Raw genomic sequence first — 20,635 nt, forward strand, 5'->3', positions numbered from 1 at the left:
ATCATAGCACACCATCGCAACCCATCGCAAGTGCTATGCGCACCATAGCACACCATCGCAAGCCAATGAGCATCATTAGGCGCACCATGCGTGCCCTAGGATGGCTGGGCACCATCGCAGCCCAGGCAGCATCTCTAGGCGCACCATGCGTGCCCTAGGGTGGCCTGGTGCCGTCGCGACCCTAGCACAATGCTGGGCGCATGGCAGGACCACACGCACCAAGCACAGCTAGTGCTAGGCACTGGCGCATGCGTGGTGCGTGGTGCTTGGCCGAGTCATGTGCATGCATAGTGCATGGTGCATGGCCGAGGCTGATGCATGTGGCCGGGCGAGTGCATGCGAGGGAGAGCTAGCAAGCTAGCAGCACGCATGTTAGGCATTACGTGCGAGAGGGGCTGGATGCATGGCGCGCATGGTGTGCGAGACTAATGCGTCTGGCTGGCGAGGCAAGAGGCCAGCATGCGTGGCTCGCTAGCAGCACACATGTTGGCCATGCTAGCAATGGTGCAAGAGAGATATGCGAGGCATAGCACCAGCGCCAGCACGCACCAGCGCATGGCACTGGCACGCACCAGCGCCAGCACGTAGCACCAGCACAGCCCAGCAGCAGCATGCACTGGCTGGCTGGCTGGGTGCTGGGCAGCAAGGCGATGCTAGATGGCAGCCCTAGCTGGCACGCTAGCTTGCAGCCAGCTAGCCCTCCTTGACCCGGTTTTGGGCATTGAGTGTGGAGACCAAATCATGGCCTTGGGGATCAAGGAAATGGTCCCCCCCAAGCCTTGGTCCTCACTTGGCTTTCTCTATTATTGTGCCATGTGTCGATTTGTGATTGAATTGATTAATCATTTAATTTTGGAATTAAATAATTATCATTTTACCAACTCTCCCACATTGATGGGAGATTGGAAATCAAGGGATCATTTCCCTGTAAATACCAAGCTTGGGTATTGGGAAATGAACAACCTTGAGTGGAATTAAAAAGGCAACTCTAAGAAAGAGTAAACCTTTGATTCGTAAAACTCATAGTTATTTTGTCCGGGTCTTGACTAACCTTCAAGACTTAGGACGCTCGGGTCGGGTCGAGGGTACGATCCGTCGGAGATCTCGTCTTTTCGGGATTTTGAAGTAAGAGCTCTTTGGGAGCGAAGCACGCGTCAAAGGTATAATTCTTGTTCTTAATCTTGTTTGATTAAGTTTATTATGGTTGCTAATTGCTTTAATTAAGGGGCGGGTCTTGGTGGGTTTCCTTCCGCGTAGTGTCGGGTCACTACGAAACCCTACACTGACTTCTTGATGATGTCCGTGATTTCCCCTTTGAAACTAGTCATGAGGTTCATGAGCTCGTCTCTGGTGACGGGGGCAGACCCCTCCGCCGCCTGGGGTTGTCCAGGATGCTTGCCGCCTGGGTTGTTGGGGCAAGCTTTGTCTTGACCCCGTTCCTTCCTTTCTTTGGAACGAGTACGCCTAGAATGGAAAGACCCGTCTGGGGCCATATAGGTTTCGACATTGTAGTCGTCCCCACTTCGTTTTCGTGGTCCGTATGGACCTCAGGGTCAGCCGTGGGTCGGCTGCCCTCTACGATTGGTACATTTTTAGATGTCATCTCAGTACTCTCCCCACAGACGGCGCCAAATGTTTCGGGGTTTTTTGAGATGTCCTACGGGAGAGTTACAACACTAGGAATGTACGCCTGAAGTTTGCACCTGCAAAACCACGAAACTCCGGTTGGGTGGAGTTCCGCCTCCGAAGGTCAAGTTAGTATGATTCCGAATGTGAATACGTGCGGAAAGTAAACTGGTTCTCTCGGATTCCGGGAGATTCCGCAATTAATATTGCTCGGGTTTTGTGTGTATTTATGAATCCCAATAAATGAGGTAGATTCCTCTATTTATAGCAGATGGGGATCTCCTCCCCCATTGGGGGTACAATGCCACGTGGCATCCATTGGTTGGATGCCCATGGTGCTATAGGGAGGTGACATGTGGCAGGCCCTTATTGGGCCACGTGTTTAAGGTAATTTTTACCCTAAACAACTTCAATGGGAACCACTGCTTCAGCTCCATACGCTAGGGAGAAAGGACTTTTACCCGTTGCTTCTTTCTCTGTTGTCCTGTTAGCCCACAACACCTCTAGGACTAAGTCAGCCCACAAGCCTTTGTGCTCCTCCAACTTCTTTTGAAGGGCATAGAGTATCTGCTTGTTAGATGCCTCTGCCTGCCCGTTACTTTGCGAGTGACAAACAGAAGTGCTGGCATATTTTATTCCCATTTCCTCAAGGTAATCTCTGATGGTGTCACAATCAAACTGGCAGCCATGGTCAAACACTATGCATTGCAGGATCCCAAATCTGGTAATGAGAGTTTTCCATATGAACGTTCTGACTTGAGAGGCCTGGATATACTTTGTGGGTTCTACGTCTATCCACTTTGTGAAGTAATCCACAACCACGATCAAGAACTTCCTGCCCCCTGAGCTAGTTGTGAATGGCCCTAAGATGTCTATTCCCCACTAAGCAAACGAGATAGGGTTGAGAATCGGTGTGAGGTCGTTAGCAGGCTGATTTATCACTGGGGAGTACTTTTGGCATTGCTCACATTTTTTGACATAGTTCATAGCATCCTAGGTCAAGGTTGGCCAATATGGTCCTCGTTTGATGAACTCCCCTGCCACGGCTTTCCCTCCTATATGATTTGCGCAGATCCCTTCATGGGCTTCCTTCATGACTACTTTCTGCTCCCAATCAGAGACACATCTGAGGATAGGTTTTGAGTACCCTTTTCTGCACAGCTCTCCATACAATACCACGTATCTGTATGATTCCTTCTTTACTATCTTTGCCTGCTCATCATCATCAGGCAGTGTTTCGTGCAACTTGTATGCCAATATATCTGAGTACCAGGACCTTCGCTGACTAGTGCAATTTACCTGCCTCTACCCCTCAACACTCTTTTCCTCTAAGACTTCTACCATCACAAATCTACTCAAACTCTACAACGTCATACTTGCTAGCTTGGAGAGTGCGTGTGCCTGAGCATTCTCAGCGCTGGGGACCGAACTCGATATCAAAGCTAACCATTTGAGCTGTCAACTCCTTCACTAAAGTTGGCTTGCTACTAGCTGCGAGTCAGTCTAGAGTTTCACTTTCCTGGCCTGTTGTTAGACTTATCCAATGTAGCCTCGTACTCAGCTTCATTGTTGGAGGCTTGGAATTTGAACTTAATTGCATATTCAAAGACATTGTCTTCTGGTGATACCATAATTACTCCAGCTCCGCTGCCTGTGTGGGTAGCTGAGTCGTCCACAACCACCCTCCATGTTCCCATCTCTTCTTCTACTTCTTCGTAGCTTGCTTCCACTATGAAATCTGCTAGGGCCTGAGCTTTTATCACCATTCCGGGCTTAATTTCCAGCTCGTACTCAGTCAGCTTTATTGTCCACTTCAGTAACCCTCCTGAGGCGTCCATTCTTTGCAAAGCTTTTTCCAGCGGGTAGTTTGTTAATATTTGTATCACGTGAGCATCAAAGTATGGTTTCAATTTCCTAGTAGTTGTGACAACTGCCAAGGCCATTTTCTCTACCAACGAGTTTCTCTGCTGCTCTGCTTGGGTTAGAACATGGATGACAAAGTAAATTGGGTGCTGAGTTTTTCCTCTCTCTACCAACAGGGCTGACCCTATTGTTTACTGCGACGCAGATACATACAGCTGCAGCTTCTCTCTTATCCCTGGACTTGTCATCGTTGGCAGGTTGACTAAGTGCTCCTTTACCCTAGCAAATGCCTCCTTTTCTGCTTGCTCCCTTTTGAATGTACGATTTCCCTTCAAGAGATAAAAGAATGGAAGGGCTTTATCTGCTGACTTGCTGATGAATCTAGTGAGGGCTGCCATTCTGCCTGTCAACCTCATAATATCTTTGATACTCTTGGAATCTGAGAGACATAGGACAGCTTGTATTTTCTCTAGGTTCGCATCAATGCCCCTTTCACTCACCAGGAAACCTAAAAACTTGCCTACCTTCACCACAAAGACACACTTCTTTGGGTTAAATTTTATATGATACTTGTACAGCGTGTTAAATGTCTCCTCTAGGTTAGAGATGTGGCTGTGCGTTGTTAGGCTATTCACTACGGAATCATCGACGTAGACTTCAACATTTCTTCCTCTCTGGTGAGCAAAGACTTTGTCCATGGTTTTCTGAAATGTTGCTCCTGCATTTTTCAAGCCAAAAGGCATTGCGACATAATTGAATACTCCCCCGTCAGTGATGAATGTTGTCTTCTTTCTGTCAGGCTCATACATGCTAATCTGGTGGTAACCCGAGAAGGCATCCATGAAACTCAGAAGTGCGTACCCACTCGTCGAGTCTACCATCTGATCTATTCTAGGCAGAGGATAACAATCTTTCGGGCAGGCTCGATTCAAGTTTGTGAACTCTACATACATCCTCCATTGTCCATTGGCTTTTCTAACCATTACCATGTTTTCCAGCCATTCAGGGTAATCACAAGGTTCTATAAATTTTGCAGCCAAGAGCTTATCCAATTCCTCCTGGATAGCCTTATTCTTTTCTGCGAAAAATTTCTCAGCTTCTGCCCTCGAATCTTCTCTAACATTCAGGCAATGTTCCATAGTTTTTGGGTCAATGCTTGGAATTTCGTCTGCTGAAAATGCAAACACATCTGCGTTCTTCTGGAGCAACGCTATCAAATTCACTCTAACATTAGGCTCGATGTCTTTCCCAGTCTTCATTGTCCTAGTTTCATATCCTTCAACCAATGCAACTACCTCGTGCTCCCCTTCTGCAGTTGGACGGGCTACGTCTTCCTTCTCAAGCTCAAAGTTTTCCATGGCTAGCTTTTGCTTTTCTTTTTCTTCCTTATACTCCTACCTTTTCCTCCTTTTGGAGAATTTTTCTTCCCTTGCTGCCTCTTCTTGGGCCTTAGGCAGAGAACCATACTTTATTGGGTTTCGCAAGGCCGTAATGTAGCACTGCCTTGCCGTTTTCTAGCAACCTCTCAACTTGGCTAAATTACCTTTGTTGTTAGCGTATGTTATTGCTAAGTGCAACGTGGACACCACTCCACTTATCTTGTGAATGAGGGGCCTGCCCATTATCACGTTGTAAGGGGATAGAGAGTTAATAACGAGAAACTCTGCCCTCGCGTTCCTAGCCTGAGCTCCCTCTCCCACTTGGACAGACAATTCTATTCCTTCTGGTATCATTCTTGAGTCGTCGAACCCTGTAACTTCATAGTTCACCCTTTTGAGGTCTCTGTTGTCTAAATGCATTTTGTGGAAAGCTTCTATGAACATGATGTTGGCTGAACTTCCCCCATCCACCAGGACTCTCCTAACCTTCCAGTTCGCAATTGTTCTAGAGACTACTGGGGATCATCATGTGGGTATATGACTCCGTGTTGATCTTGCTCGTCAAACATTTCCCTCGGCTGCGGAGGCGGTGGTGGCTATTTCCTGCGCTCATTATAGTTTACTTGATGGACCATGTCCCTGAGGTCAGCTCTGGCTCTACTGACTGTTCCTCCATCCACAGGTCTACCACTGATCATCAGAACATCCCCTAGTTCTCTCTTTTCCTTGTCTTTCTCTTCATGTTTACCTATGTCATTCCTACAATCCTTCCACCGATCGTTTCTAGGTCTGTCACTGCCTCGGCTCCTATCCTGCCCAGAATACTATTTGAACTAGTTCAAGTACCCCCTTCTGATGAGAAGGAATGATGAGGAGTCTGACGACACTGTGGAAGAGTTGGAAAAGCTTAATGCAAGTGTTAAAAAAAGAAGGAAACATGGGCGAGGAAAGCCAAACAAGAAAAAAGGTAATGTTTTCACTTTGTTTGCAAATATTAATTTCGAAGAAAATGGTTTTACTTCTCATGTAAAACTTTAATATTGTAATTTCTATTTTAGGGGGAAAGGATGTCGTCGAGCTAGAGCATGATCATGCTGATGATGTTGACGATGTTAATAATGTTGATGATGGTGATGATGTTGATGATGGTGATGATGTTGATGAGACGGTTGTACCAGATGATAAATACGATGAGCATCATGTACAACCTCAAGTTCAGCCCCAAACTGAGATTTATTCTATGGTTCAACCAAATGTGGAGGTTCAACCTGGGTTTGTTGTGTAACCAGAGGTGCAATATGAGGTTGTTGTCCAACCAGAACAAGTTGTTCAACCAGAACCTCAGGTTGTTTAACCAGAACCTTAGGTTCTTCAACCAGAACCTCAGGTTCTTCAACCAGAGGAGCAACCTCAGGTTGTTCAACCAGAACCTCAAGTTCTTCAACCAGAGGAACAACCTCAGGCTATTCAACCAGAACGCCAGGTTCTTCAACCAGAGGAGCACAGGTTGTTTAACCAGAACCTCAAGTTGTTCAACTAGAGCAACCGCAGGTTGTCCAGCCAGAGGTGCAGTTGTCCAACTGGAGGTGCAACCTCATGTTGATGAACTAGAGGTGCACGCAAAACTTGAGCTGCAACCTAAGCTCTCTGAGTATGAGGGCAAATCCGTGCAGGTTATTTTTTATTGCCTTTCCTAAACCACAAAATAAAATGGTGATTGAAATAAAACTTTAAATATATTAGTTTTCAAATCTATTTTCTTTTTGTACTTGCTTTAAGAATTCATATTCACTATAACTACCACTTGCATAGTTTATATTGGGATTATGATGCATTTGTTTTCCTGATTAATGACTTGCATTATTTTGGTTAATGTTTGTGGAGATGATCAAAATTTGTATGGCTATCTAATAATTGAGAATTTTATTGTAAGAAAACCTATTTAAGCTTATTTGTTCATATAGAGCTCTTTCTCAATTTTTACAGTAAGCAAAGCTAAATATGGCAAATTTTTGCACTATGTTTTCGAATGTTGTTTTGTATGATAAAATACTTACAATAGGCATTATGTGACTACTAATCAAATATGATCCTTGGACCATCAGGTTGCTAATGAAGTTGTTGTCGAGGACATGGATCCAAATGCTAATGTAGATGATGGCGTAGCTGTTGATGGACTTGTGACTCGGATGACTTACACGTTAACTGACCCGGAAGTGGAGTTCAAGGACATGTTTCCTAGTGGTACAAAGTATATGTTGAGGAAAGCTGTTGGAGGCTTCCTAGTGGATGCCAAAAATTTCCTTAATCCGGATGATTTTTGGAAATTTGTTGCTTATCAAAAGCAGAATGAGGAAAATAATACCCCACAAGTATCATTTAGAGCTTTTGCATAGTCTTTATTGGATGGTAAGCATATTAATGTTGGGGGAAGTAGTTCGGGAACTGTGAATGATGTCGGGCATGTGGATCGTGCTCCTAGTCCCGAATTAGAGGTTGAACATATTAGCTACTCATCTGAAGAGGAGCTAGCAACCCCACACGATGTGCTAAGTCGTACCCAAGTTCTAATGTTGAAAAGAAAAGAGGAGAGAAGTAGGTTACGGAGGAAGGTAATCGGTGAAGCAAACCTCCTAGATTCATATGTTCGAACTTGGCGGCCAAAGGTTATCCAGGAAGTTCCTTGAACCTCTTATGCAGTTCATGGTTGATAATGCGAAACCGACGTCGCGTGGAGGATTGCGCCAATTGGAGTGAGTTGTATTGAAATTGTGTAATCTATTACTGGTTGTGAAGATGTCAATTTGACTAGTTGTCAATTTTTGCAGTACTGAAGCAACGCATCTTCAATGCGATGGAGAACTGGTGAAACTGAGTATGTGTTCACTTATTCCAAAGGGTAATGGTGAGTTATGTGATCAGGTTAGATATTTAATTACAAAATGGCATGTGTAGTAAATATCTTATCATTATGTGGATTTAATTACAAAATGGCATGTGTAGTAAATATCTTATCATTATGTAGATTCTATTTGTGTTTACAAGTATGTCTGAGTATACACCAAAATATATGAAAAAGTGTGGGCGCACAGTTTGAGGGTCGCAGTAGGAGATTCATGCTTGACCCCGGCTTCGGAGTAAGTGTGTTTTTTGTTATTCTCTCTTGAACAATTTACTGAGTCGTATTGTAAGAACAGTTGTGCTTACATATATGTTGTATTTTTGCGTCCAGATTCCACTCCTTAATGCAAAGGATGATAAGGCCACTGAAAGAGTTGCAATGTGGGGCATGCATCCAAGTAGAGTGAATGCGATAAACCTTTGTGTTATGAGTAATTTTGCCTAATCTTAATTTCATTTTATAATGTGGCCTTAGGTATTTTTCCTTATCTTAATTTCATTTTACAATGTGGCATTAGGTATTTGTGTCAGTCGTACAAAAAGGGCATTGGTGGTGTGCTGCTTTCTCGAGGAATCATGAGGAGATACTAGTACTTGATTCCTTGGTAACAACCAAAGCAGTGGATTACCATAAGTCGGAGGTTTTAAAAATGGTATTTCACTTTTGGCCTCCAGTATCAGTAGTTAATTGTGTTCAAAACTAATTGATTTCGTCTTTGTTATATGGGTAGGTTGAAGTGGTGGATCAAGTATTCCACACATTGGACGAAGGATGGCCAACTAAGACAATTACAAAGTGGCCTATGACATCTCTATCGATGACACCACAAAGTGATGGGTATGTTTCCTCTTTTGGTTGGTATTTGATGTAATACTTATTGTTGTGATAATTTCCTTTAATTCTGGATGACCTCCATATGTGCTTGTGTTCTTTCATTGTGGGTGACCTCCATATGTGGTTGTGTTAATGCAGCCATAGTTGTGGAATCCACATGCTCCATGCTATCAAGTGTAATGCGGAGAGGTTCCAAGCCACTTTGCCTATAGTTAGTAAACATGCATAAATAAACCTGATAAGAGGTGAATAGCTAGGTCGTTGGACTAACTACCCTCTACCAAACAATATTTATATACCTAAATCTACACTAGACAAGTCTAATGGTAAGTAAAGGGTTGATCCGTAGAGACGGCTAAATTATCATCACACTACCACCAACTAAGCTAGGTCAAGAAGATATGGGGAGTAGATTAAAATAAAGAGGAAAACTAACTAACTAAGGAAAGAGAAACTAAGAGGTAAAATCACTAGGGAAGGGGAATCAAGGCAATCAATGTGACAAGCACAAGCATAGAAATGAACATGGACATTCTCAATAACTTGCAAGGGGCAAATCTTAATCATCTAGGTCTCTCCCGAGCACGCTACACAATCAAGCACCCAATCCCGGTCGAGGCTCGTGATCAACTCAAGGGGTTCACTTCTACCTAAATAGCTCTTTCCCAAGCAACTAAATAGGATAGCAATTAGATCATGCATTCAACCGGCGAAAGCGAAAGCAAGCATTAAACACACCTCAATGAGCACAACCAAATCACCAAGAAATATACATACAAACCAATATACAAGCACTAATCAAACGCAAGCAAACAATCATCATTAATCTAATTGGTCAAGTCGATAATATGAAGAATTGCCTAACAACCTAGGTCACTCCCGCACACACTAGGCCATTAAACTCTCAACCCCGCCTAAAAGGTCGTGGTCAACTAAACAATGAAATACTTCTATCAAGCTAGCTCACTCCCGCACAACTAACACAATAGCAATCAAATCATGACATCAATTGGCTAGAAAGACACCAAGCATTAAGACCTTCATTTTTAGTTCAATATATCAACAATTCCAATTAGCTCATCTTCATCTTGCTCATTAATCCCCAATTAAACCCTAACCCTAGCTAAGAAAATTACTCTAACATAACTAAACTAGCAAAATCAAAGACATTAACACAAACTAAACTAACAAGAACAACAAACATTAACCAACAAAGAGGAACAAGAGAGAGACTAAGAATAAAACCCAACAAGAATAGAACAAATTATCAAAACTACTATACTAATCAAGCAATAACTAAACAAAGCAAGAATTAAAGAAAGCAATAAATGAGATAGAGTTTAGGATGCTCATTAGATTTATAAAGAGTAATCCAAAACAATGTCACTTTGCATCTTCATCTTCTTCAATCCTCCATTAAAGCTTCCAACTTTCTCTCTCTAAACTACCCTAAGTCTACTCTAAACTACATTATAATGGATTAAAGCAAGGATTAAAACTAAATCTATAACTAATCTAAGCTAATCTAAGAGTTGAAGATGATGGAGAAGCTAGGGTTCTTCACCCCAAAGAGGAGAGAGGAAGAAGACCCCCAAAAAATCCCCAAATCAGCCTTCAAAGAGGGAAGGCTGGGCTAACAGCGTGCGCGCCCGTGCAAAAGGACTGCGCGCCCGTGCAGGAAGCTTTGAACTGGCAGCAACCTTCAACTTCAAATGGCCATAACTTTCGTTCTAGGAGGCTTCTGGGGGCGTGCAACCTACCGTTGGAAAGCTCTCCAAGTCTAGTTTCCGAAGCAGCTTGAATCACCTCACTCCGATAAGTAGATCAAAAGTTATGACCAAAAGAGTGAACAACAGTCAGGCTGTGCCCTCTGTGCATGAGAGGGCTCTACAGGGCGCGCAAGGCATCTACAGAAAATTGGCTTGCTTGGTGTTTTCTTGCTTGCTCTTGCTCCTCTCATTCATGGGTGCTTTTTTTCCCTCTCCAAGCCTAGCTCCCTTGCTTGGCTTCTCTCGACCCTTAGCTCATGTTTTAGCTCTTCGAGTGGGCTCCAATTCTCGAGGTCTTGTTTTATCTCGGGATCATCTCCAAACACCTACAAAACACGAGAAAAAGCCAATAAAAAGGAAAAAAGAGACAAACGGGGAAAGAACAACAAGAGGAAGCAAAAACACAAGAAAATGGATAAAAGAGGCATAAACAAGGGACAAATGCGGGAAAATACCATGATTAAGGGATCTAAATAGTGGCATAAATGTCGCTTATCAAAACCTTTTACATTCTGTATGATATTTGGCTTCTAGTTTCAAATGGAGCTAATTATTGGTAATTCATAGGTTGATGACATTCGAATGGAGAGGTCATGGTTGTTGTGTGAAGATGTCACGAGTGATTTTAATGAAGCCAGGGAGAATATGCGAAAACTGATAGACCCATATGTATTGTAGGCTAGTCTTTCAACTACAGAACAGTTAAGCCATTTTTTGAAAAATATATGTAATTGTTCGATTCGGCTATATATGTAATATTTGGGTTCGGCTACACATTATAATGTGTTGGTGAATTTAGTATCATATGTAATATTTGGGTTGGCTTTATTGGTGATTTTACAGGACAAAGTTTATCAATAGGTTGATTACCAAATCTTCGATAACTTTTGGATTCGGCTGTTTAACATGACAATGTAACCTTCTAAAGTGATAATATATCTTATAAGTTTTTTAGGAAAAAGTATACACATCTCAATGGCTTATAAATCATAATATACCTTATTGAAATGACAAATGACAAAACAGTATTAATATGACAATATAACTTAGCAAAATGATATCATAACTTATTAAAATGATAATATAACTAATAAGTATTTAATAGATCAAGTATATAAGTTATGAATAAAGATTGAATAAAAGATTCCTAAACCCTAAACCCTTAACCCTAAACCCTCTAAACCCTACAAGCTGTAAAGATAAAGGATCGAAGGTACAAAAATTAAAGAACAATAAAACATATGGTAACGACAATGTGGCATGATCAAATAATAGGAAACATATTGTAATGATAACTATTTATATCTATTTTTAATCGACTCTTAAGGTGATAGTAATATAATATTAATATTTATAAGTTAATAAAAATATATTAATTTAATATTAATAGTTGTAAAGGTACTCGTTGTATATACTATTGTATTAATATTAAAAGGTTCTCATTTTGCTCACTTTAGATGTTACAATGATTAACTCATAGTAATCTAAAAAAGATATTACAATGAAACAACTAAAACTAGAAGTAACAAACTAAATGGACCATGCATTAAGTAAATGTGATGCATTATCCCTTTGATTTTTAATAAAGAACAAAAGGTTTATTTTGTATATTGTTCTAATTCACTTTTATGAATTAAAATAAAGGTTTATCCATCTCGTTGTATTTGTTTTTTTTTTATTATTATTATTTTTTTTACAGGAAACGGTGGATAATTAAGCAAAAGTTGATGAATCAGATAATACAAAGCAGAGTGTTTCTTGAGGGACTTCCTCAGTCCACACCCTTAATTCCCCAAAAAGTCTACTAAGGCAAGCAAGGCAATGAGCCACCTTGTTACCTTTCCTGCTAATGTGGGAAAATTTAATAAACTTACAATATTTTGATAAATCCAGAATATCACTAACTATAAGACGAAAAGTGCTTGCTTCCTTAGTCCCCTTATCAAGATACTTGAAGAGCTTCAAGTTGTCTGTCTCGAGCTCGATCCGCAAAAGGCCAGCCTCCACAGCAATGCTGATTGCGTGCCTAGCTGCCAATGCTTCAGCAACACCCACATTGTCATTCCCTTGCATCAATACACAAGTAGCAGCCATAGGGTCTCCCACGCTATCCCTCATAACACCACCCAGCCCAATGCTTCTATCATCAAAGACCGCAGCATCTGAATTCACCTTGTAATTGCCCAAAAGAGGGGACTGCCATGATTGAGCAGTTGAGCACTCACAGTAGGGGGGAGAAAGAAACAACAGCTGCCTTGTTTGCTTTCTCATACTCCCCAACCACACCAACAACCTTTCTAATAACCTCACTATCCTTAAGTCTCTTCTTATCAAAAACCCAAGCATTTCTTTTCAGCCACAAGCCCCATAATAAAGACCAAAACAAGCTCCACCAAAGCTTATCAGAGTGAATTTTCCTAAAGAAATGCACCACTCTTTACAGGAAAACATATTACAAGTGCTCATATCAAGTCTAAGTGGGGAAACATACCAGAGCAATTGAGCATTTTTGCATTTAAAAAGTGCATGAAGACGGGTCTCAGACTCGATACCACACGTAGGACACATATTGTAACACCCTAAAATTCGAGTCTTTTTAAAACAATAAGAGTAACCTTTTAAACTTTCAAACCCAACCATCGAATCTTGGGAGTGTTAATGCTACACTTATTTTCCGTAGAAAATAAATGCAAAGCAAAATGAAATACAATTTAATAAACTGAGTGGTCTAAGGGGTGGCAAAATAAAATAGTCATTACATCAAAACTGCAAATTATTTTACAAACATTAATTAAAAGGAAAATAAATAAGTTCGGAATTAAACTAAATTGTCTTAGCTACGTGATTATTCTAATGTCTCCTCACACGTCATCGAGTACCCTCTTACCAAACTTGATCGTGTGTAAATCTCAAGGTAAGTAACTTCCAAAACATTCACCTAGTAGCCTTCGTCTACAAATAACAGATAAACGGGGTTTAAGTTAGTAATATCGTACACTACTCGCTATTAAGTTAGCAATCTGTAAAACCCATATAATCAAAATATAATAGTTACATACTAAAGTTTGGTTTTATAAAAACAATGATCCTTAAACCAAGATCATGAGTTTTATACGAGTAAAACAATTTAAGGCTACTCCACCAAAAACTATTCAATCATTACTTACAGACAAAACCTATACCATCAAATTTTTTTTTTTTTTTTTTGTTTTCTTTTTATCGAAAACCACTATAAATGTAAGTGCAAAATAACGCAATAATTGTATACAATAAGGAAGCAAAATCCATTTTGTCATTGTAAAATATCTAGCAACGGTGGAAAATTTTGAGGAACAAGCTAAGAGCGAATTCGGTTGATTATGAAGGTACAACAATCTCGTCCAATTGTATCAACAAGTTAAATCAACTGACACTGCTCTAATTCTTTATCAAGAAAGTACTTTAAGCCCACCATTGACTATCAATTGCTCACCAAAATAGAGATGAGTTTATAAAATTAAGATGATGGTGAAAACAATGGTTTGGGGTGGTTTCCTTGTAAGTTCAGGAAAGTACGGTATCATCGAGAGGTATATATAAATTAGAATTTTTAGGTTCAATTATTCTAGGAGATTATTCAAAAGATCAGATAAGACTCAATTCAAATTGAGTCTGTTACAAGTTCCTATCGAAAAGATCAGCTTAATTTTTTTTTCTATTTTTTTTCAGTTTTCAAAATCAGTTTCTGTAAATTATCCAAAATCAGTTTTTTTAATTTTTTAAATAAATCCGAAAATAGAAAATAATAATTATAAATTCATTACTATAACATATAATTTGAAAATAATTATAATTTAAAATTTTATACTAGAAAAAAATTGTTGATTAAATATACTCAAAATTTAGGGTATTATATCTACTCCCCCTAAAACGAAAGTTCGTCCTCGAACTTTAAAGTTAGTTAGCTCTTAGAACAAGGCTCACACGATGACAAAAGATAAGTTAGTATTTTATTCTACCTCCCTTTAAGAGTTTCGACCTCAAAACTCAGCGTACCTGCTCAAAAAGTTCTGGGTAGCGCTTTTTCATATCATGTTCAGCTTCTCATGTTGCTTCTTCAGAATTCTGATTAGACCATAGCACTTTAACTAACTTTGCCGCCTTTTTTTGAGTATTTCTCGTTTTGGTATCAAGAATCTTAACAGGGCATTCTTCGAAAATTAAGGCCTCATCTAGCTCAATAGTCTCGGGTTGGATAACATGGGTAGGGTCATGAACATACTTTCGTAGTTGAGAAGCATGAAAAACATTGTGAACATTGGCTAACTCCATGGGTAAGGCTAGTTGGTATGCCACCTCTCCAACTCTCTTTAATACTTCATACGGCCTAGGACTTAATTTCCCTTTCCTACCAAACCGCATGACTCCCTTGGTAGGTGAAACCTTAAGTAAAGCCTTTTCCCCGACTTCAAATTCCACTATTCTCCTATTCTGGTCTACATATGACTTTTGTCGATCCTGAGCTGCCTTCATGTTTGCCTGGATAAGCCTAACTTGCTTCGTTGTTTCTTCAATCATTTCTGGCCCCAAAGTCAAAGACTCACTGATATCTCTCCAACATAAGGGACTTCTACATTTTCTCCCATAAAATGCTTCATAAGGTGCCATTCCTATGTTCGCATGATGGCTATTATTATATGAAAATTTGATCATAGGTAATCTTTCGTACCACGATCCACCAAAGTCCATCACACAAGCTCTCAACATGTCCTCCAGGGTCTGAATTGTTCTCTCTATTTGTCGATCTGTAGCAGGGTGAAATGTTGTGCTAAACTTCAAGATAGAGCCAAATGCTTGCTGAAACATTTCCCCGAACTTTGATAAAAATCTGGAATCTCTGTCTGAAATGATATCTTTAGCAACTCCATGTAGTCTCACAACTTTTTTCACTTAGGCATCTGCTAAAAAATTCACATTCCAAGTGTCCTTTATTGCTATGAATCTTTCCGTCTTCGTTAAACGATCAACTATGACCCAAATAGCATTCTTTGCTGCCCTTGTAAGCGATAATCCCATCACAAAATCCATAGAGATAGACTCCCACTTCCATCTTGGCACATCTAACGATTGCAGCTTCCCTCCAGGTCTCATATGTTGTATCTTCACTTTCTGACATGTAAGGCACTTTTCCACAAACTCAGCTACTTCACGCTTCATGTTCGGCCACCAAAAATGTTTCTTAAGATCTTTATAGAGCTTATCTCCTCCCGGGTGTACAGAGTACAGGGTGTTGTGAGCTTCTTCTAAAATCTTCCATTTCAGATCTTCATTTTTAGGAATACACCATCTCCTTTTATTTCACTGTTCCACTATCATCGACATCAAACTCAGTTGTTGATCCTCCTTCTTCTATCTTTCTCACCTTGGTCAACCACTCATCAAACATTTGCTTATCACGAATCTCATCATATATGGTAGGTTTGACTAACATCGCATTCAACTGAGCGTTCACTTGGCCATACTCCATTACTTCCAAGTTTAACTTCCTAAATTCTTCACAAAGTTCCTTGGCTAAAACCATTAAGTTCACTATATGACTTGTCTTCCTACTCAAAGCACCAGCTACCTTGTTAGCCTTTCCTTCATGATATAGAATATCTGGGTTGTAATCGATTAGCACCTCAAGCTATCTCCTTTGTCTCATGTTCAAATGACTCTGTGTGAATATGTATTTAAGACTCTTATGGTCCGTATACACCTTACATTTCACACCATACAAGTAGTGTCTCCAAATCCTTAGAGCAAATACCACAACTCCTAGCTCCAAATCATGAGTAGGGTAATTCTGTTCATGCTGCTTGAGCTGCCTTGATGCATAAGCTACAACCTTCCCGTGTTGCATAAGTACACACCCAAAGCCATTCTTAGATGCATCACTATAAACTTCAAACCCTTCAGTCCCTGATGGTAAGTTTAAGACTGGTGTTGAGGTGAGTCTTTGCTTCAATTCTTGGAAAGATTGCTCACACTTCTCATCCCATTGGAACTTAGTAGTTTTTTTTCATCAAATTTGTTAAGGGTTGAGCGAGCTATCCTCGAAAAGTCTTGCACGAATCTTCTATAGTATCCAGCAAGCCCTAAGAAACTCCTTACTTCAGTCATACTTGTTGGTCTTGGCCAATCAGAAACTGCTCAGATCTTAGATGGGTCTACCGTAACTCCTTCCTTTGAGATCACATGGCCTAGAAATGTTACCTTCTCCAGCCAAAATCCACATTTTGAAAATTTGGCATACAACTTCTTTTCTCTAAGAATCTCCAACACTTTTCTTAGATGTCCTTCGTGCTCTTATCTATCCCTCGAGTACACCAAAATATCATCTATGAACACCACCACAAACTTATCCAAATATGGCTGAAAAGTTCTATTCATGAGATCCATAAAAGCTGTCGGCGCATTAGAGAGTCCAAAAGGCATAACAGTGAACTCATAATGTCCGTATCTCCTGCGAAAGGCTGTCTTTAATATATCTTCCTCAGCAATCCTCAACTGATGGTATCCCGTCCTCAAGTCAATCTTTGAAAAGATCCGAGCACCTTTAAGCTGATTAAACAAGTCCTCAATCCTAGGCAATGGATAGTTGTTCTTTATAGTGACATTATTCAACTCTCGGTAGTCAATACACAACCTTAAGGTTCCGTCCTTCTTCCTCACAAACAAAACCGGTGCTCCCCACAGTGAGACACTTGGCCTTATATAACCCTTCTTCAACAACTCTTCCAACTGTACCTTCAACTCTTTCATCTCTGCTGGTGCCATTCTATATGGTGCCTTTTGGGTATCACACTTAATTCTAGCCTTGTACTTGCTAAGCCAATCCATTCCCAATATTACATCAAAGTCAGTTAAGTCAAAGTGAATAAGGTTTGCAAGAAACTCAGTTCCAGCAATGTTAACTAGAATGCCTTAGTATATGGATATACAAGGAACTACCTCCCCAGACGGAATTGTTATGTTGGTTAGATACAAAGATAAAGGTTTTAAAGCATGTTTATTCACAAAATAAGTGGCTACAAAAGAATGAGATGCCGTAGAATAAAAAAGTAAGTAAGCAGGTTTTGAGTTCACGAGAAAAGTACCCGTCACAACGTTAGCATTGGAATCAATCTCGCTCTAGTTCATGACAAAGATTCTTCCATTACTAGCCCTACCATTGCCATTGTGGTTGCTTCCTCCAGCATTGTTGTTGTTGTTTTGGCCATTATTGCCATTGTTGTTACCTTGCCCATTCTGAGCTTGATTATTGCCATCTGCTTCTTTGGACACTTAAATTTCTTATGACCAACCTCCCCACATTCAAAGCAAGTAAGAAAATCTCCATTGCAATTGCGTCCTGGATGACTCTTGTCACATTTACGACATGGTCGATTGCAAGATCCTTGCTGATTCTGTTGTCCCTGGCCCCGGTGGTTATTGCTTTGATTGTTGTTGTTACGACCTCCCTGCTGACCATTTCCACCATTCCCAGTGTTATTACCCCCGAGGCGTGGTCTCTTATCATATCCTTGATGGTTCGATGAGCTCTCACCATTCCCCTTCCTCTTGTGCCTATCCTTGACCTCCTGCTCACGCTTCAAAATCCTTTCAATACTACAAGCTCTATCATAGGCCTCCTTATAGGTAGCAGCAGTACCAGCCCAAATCACCTTCTTTTGGATCCTTAAAGTTAATCCATCTTCAAACTTCTGAGCCTTGGATCTCTCATCAGGCACTACATTAGGACAAAACCTAGCATACTCATTAAATTTCTCAGCATACTCCTGTACACTCATACCAGCAGTTTGGTTAAACCTACTGAACTTGTACTTATGTCTCTTGATATGTTCAAGAAAGAAAGAACGATCCCTGATTGCTTTCTTAAAAGCCTCCCAGTTAAAGTTTTGTTGAGCTCTTATAGTGGCTCCTTCATTTTCCCACCAAATATCAGCAGCCTCACGTAAAGTGTCTTGGTCCACCTTCTGGGTATCAGGAGTACCAGCAGCAGTAAAAATCTAGTCAAAGTCACGTACCTAGTTCTCAACCAACATGGGATCTTCCTTCCCCATGTATAGTGGAGGTTTCAATGCAGCAAGTTTCTTAGCCATGGCAGCTTGAGCGTCGTTGTCATTGTTGTTGTTGTTGTTCAGCTGGTTTTGCAACAACATTCCAAGGTTCTGGTTCATTTGCTCAAAAGCTCTCAACCTTACAGCAAGTTGTTCGGGAGTCTCAGCCATTTGTGCAGTTCTTCTCCAACGAGACCTAGTGTAAACGTAGTAATTTTGCATACACAATCTTGATCGTGCGTAAATCTCAAGGTAAGTAACTTCCAAAACATTCACTTAGTAGCTTCCGTCTACAAATAAACAGATAAACAGGGTCTAAGTTAGTAATATCGAACACTGCTCGCTATTAAGTTAGAAATCTGTAAAACCCATATAATCAAAATATAATAGTTACATACTAAAGTTTGGTTTTATAAAAACAATGATCCTTAAACCAAGATCATGAGTTTTATACGAGTAAAACAATTTAAGGCTACTCCACCCAAAACTATTCAATCATTACTTACTAACAAAACCTATACCATCAAATCTTTTTCTTTTTTTTTTTTCTTTTTTTTTTTTTCGAAAAGCAGTGTAAATGTAAGTGCAAAATAACGCAATAATTGTATAAAATTAGGATGCAAAATCCATTTTGTCATTGTAAAATATCTAGCAACGGTGGAAAATATTTAGGAACAAGCTAAGAGCGAATTCGGTTGATTACGAAGGTATGGCAATCTCGTCTAATTGTATCAACAACTAAAAATCAACCGACACTGCTCTAATTCTTTATCAAGAATGTACTTTAAGCCCACCATTGAAGGGACTATCAATTGCTTACCAAAATAGAGATGAGTTTATGAAATTAAGATGACGGTGAAAACAATGATATGGTTTGGGGTGGTTTCCTTGTGAGTTCAGGAAGGTACGGTATCATCGAGAGGTATATATAAATTGGAATTCTTAGGTTCAATTATTCTTGAAGATTATTCAAAAGATCAGATAAGACTCAATTCAAATTGAGTTTGTTGCAAGTTCCTATCGAAAAGATCAGCTTAATTTTTTTATTTTTTTTCAGTTTTCAAAATTAGTTTCTATAAATTATCCAAAATCAGCTTTTTTTTTTTTTTGTTAATAAATCCGAAAATAGAAAATAATAATTATAAAATTTATTACTATAACATATAATTTGAAAATAATTATAAATTTAAAAGTTTATACTTGAAAAAAATCGTTGACTAAATATACTCAAAATTTGGGGTATTACACATATCATCCACACTCATGCCTCTACGCTTCAGATTTTCTCGATTAGGGACACCATCATGTAGGACCTTCCAAGCAAAGTTCTTAATTTTTGGTGGGACACCAGCCTCCCACACTTTCTTCCAAATGTTATCTGATTACTGAACTGACGTGGATACTCCAGCATTTTTCATCGCCTTCAGTTCATTGAAATATAGGCACTTCTCACACTAAACTCCTCATTCTTCGTGTGGTACCAGGACCATTGAAATATAGTCGCAAACCGCGTGACAGGAGTACTGCATATAGGTTTGACTTCTCACTCAAAAATAGGTTGTTTAACATATCACACTTCCATAATCCATTCTCATCAAGCTAGCAGCTCAAAAACCAACTTAGGACCATCATCGTCACTGCTTACTCTCGAAAGGACATGGAAATTAGGGAGGCTAGAAACCCACGGATCCTTCCATATATTTATCGAATTTCCATTTCCAACAATTTTCAATGCACCCTTTCTAAGTACATCCCTTGCCCTAAGAATCGATTTTCAAGTGAAACTAGCAGACTTTATGACAATATAACATTTTTTAATCACAGAATAAGTTACAAAAATGATAATATTTGAGGCCAACATTTGAAAACCTGTCAACATTTGTCATAAACCACTAACGGACAAATGAACCACAAACGGACAAATACACATGACATTAATAAGTCAAAAGGCAGAATATTACAAAATACATAATTGGATAATAAAACAAAATAGGACAGAAGACGAATCACAATGTCTAATAAATGATAACATAACTTAGTAAAACGACACAATAAAATATTAAACTGACAATATAAATTGTAAACATAAAATATAACTTTAAGGAAAAAGTATATACATTATGATTAAAGATTCCTAAACCCCCAACCCTAAACCCTAAACCCTAAACCCTGAACCCTACA

The 20,635-nt window shown here is 39.8% G+C and overlaps 1 protein-coding gene across 1 annotated transcript; it reads left to right on the forward strand.

Moving 5' to 3' along the window:
- The first annotated feature begins 1,120 nt into the window (after window positions 1-1,120).
- On the forward strand, window positions 1,121-13,009 carry LOC110737841. The gene is made up of 8 exons (XM_021918187.1): window positions 1,121-1,160; window positions 6,974-7,621; window positions 7,697-7,773; window positions 7,894-8,005; window positions 8,101-8,172; window positions 8,288-8,422; window positions 8,501-8,607; window positions 12,073-13,009. The coding sequence occupies exons 4-8, from the start codon at window positions 7,985-7,987 to the stop codon at window positions 12,179-12,181; spliced, it is 444 nt and encodes a 147-aa protein (XP_021773879.1). The 5' UTR covers window positions 1,121-1,160; window positions 6,974-7,621; window positions 7,697-7,773; window positions 7,894-7,984; the 3' UTR covers window positions 12,182-13,009.
- Window positions 13,010-20,635: the final 7,626 nt, after the last annotated feature.

Source organism: Chenopodium quinoa, unplaced genomic scaffold (genome assembly GCF_001683475.1).
Source record: "Chenopodium quinoa cultivar QQ74 unplaced genomic scaffold, ASM168347v1, whole genome shotgun sequence".
NCBI classification, from domain to species: Eukaryota; Viridiplantae; Streptophyta; class Magnoliopsida; order Caryophyllales; family Amaranthaceae; genus Chenopodium; species Chenopodium quinoa.

Excerpts from the sequence above, each read along its gene's own strand:
- LOC110737841 (XM_021918187.1), top strand. The coding sequence starts at position 7,985 with ATGCTTGACCCCGGCTTCGGA. Across the intron at positions 8,173-8,287 it reads GGGGCATGCATCCAAGTAGA|GTATTTGTGTCAGTCGTACA; the intron begins GTGAATGCGATA and ends ATGTGGCATTAG. Across the intron at positions 8,423-8,500 it reads AGTCGGAGGTTTTAAAAATG|GTTGAAGTGGTGGATCAAGT; the intron begins GTATTTCACTTT and ends TTATATGGGTAG.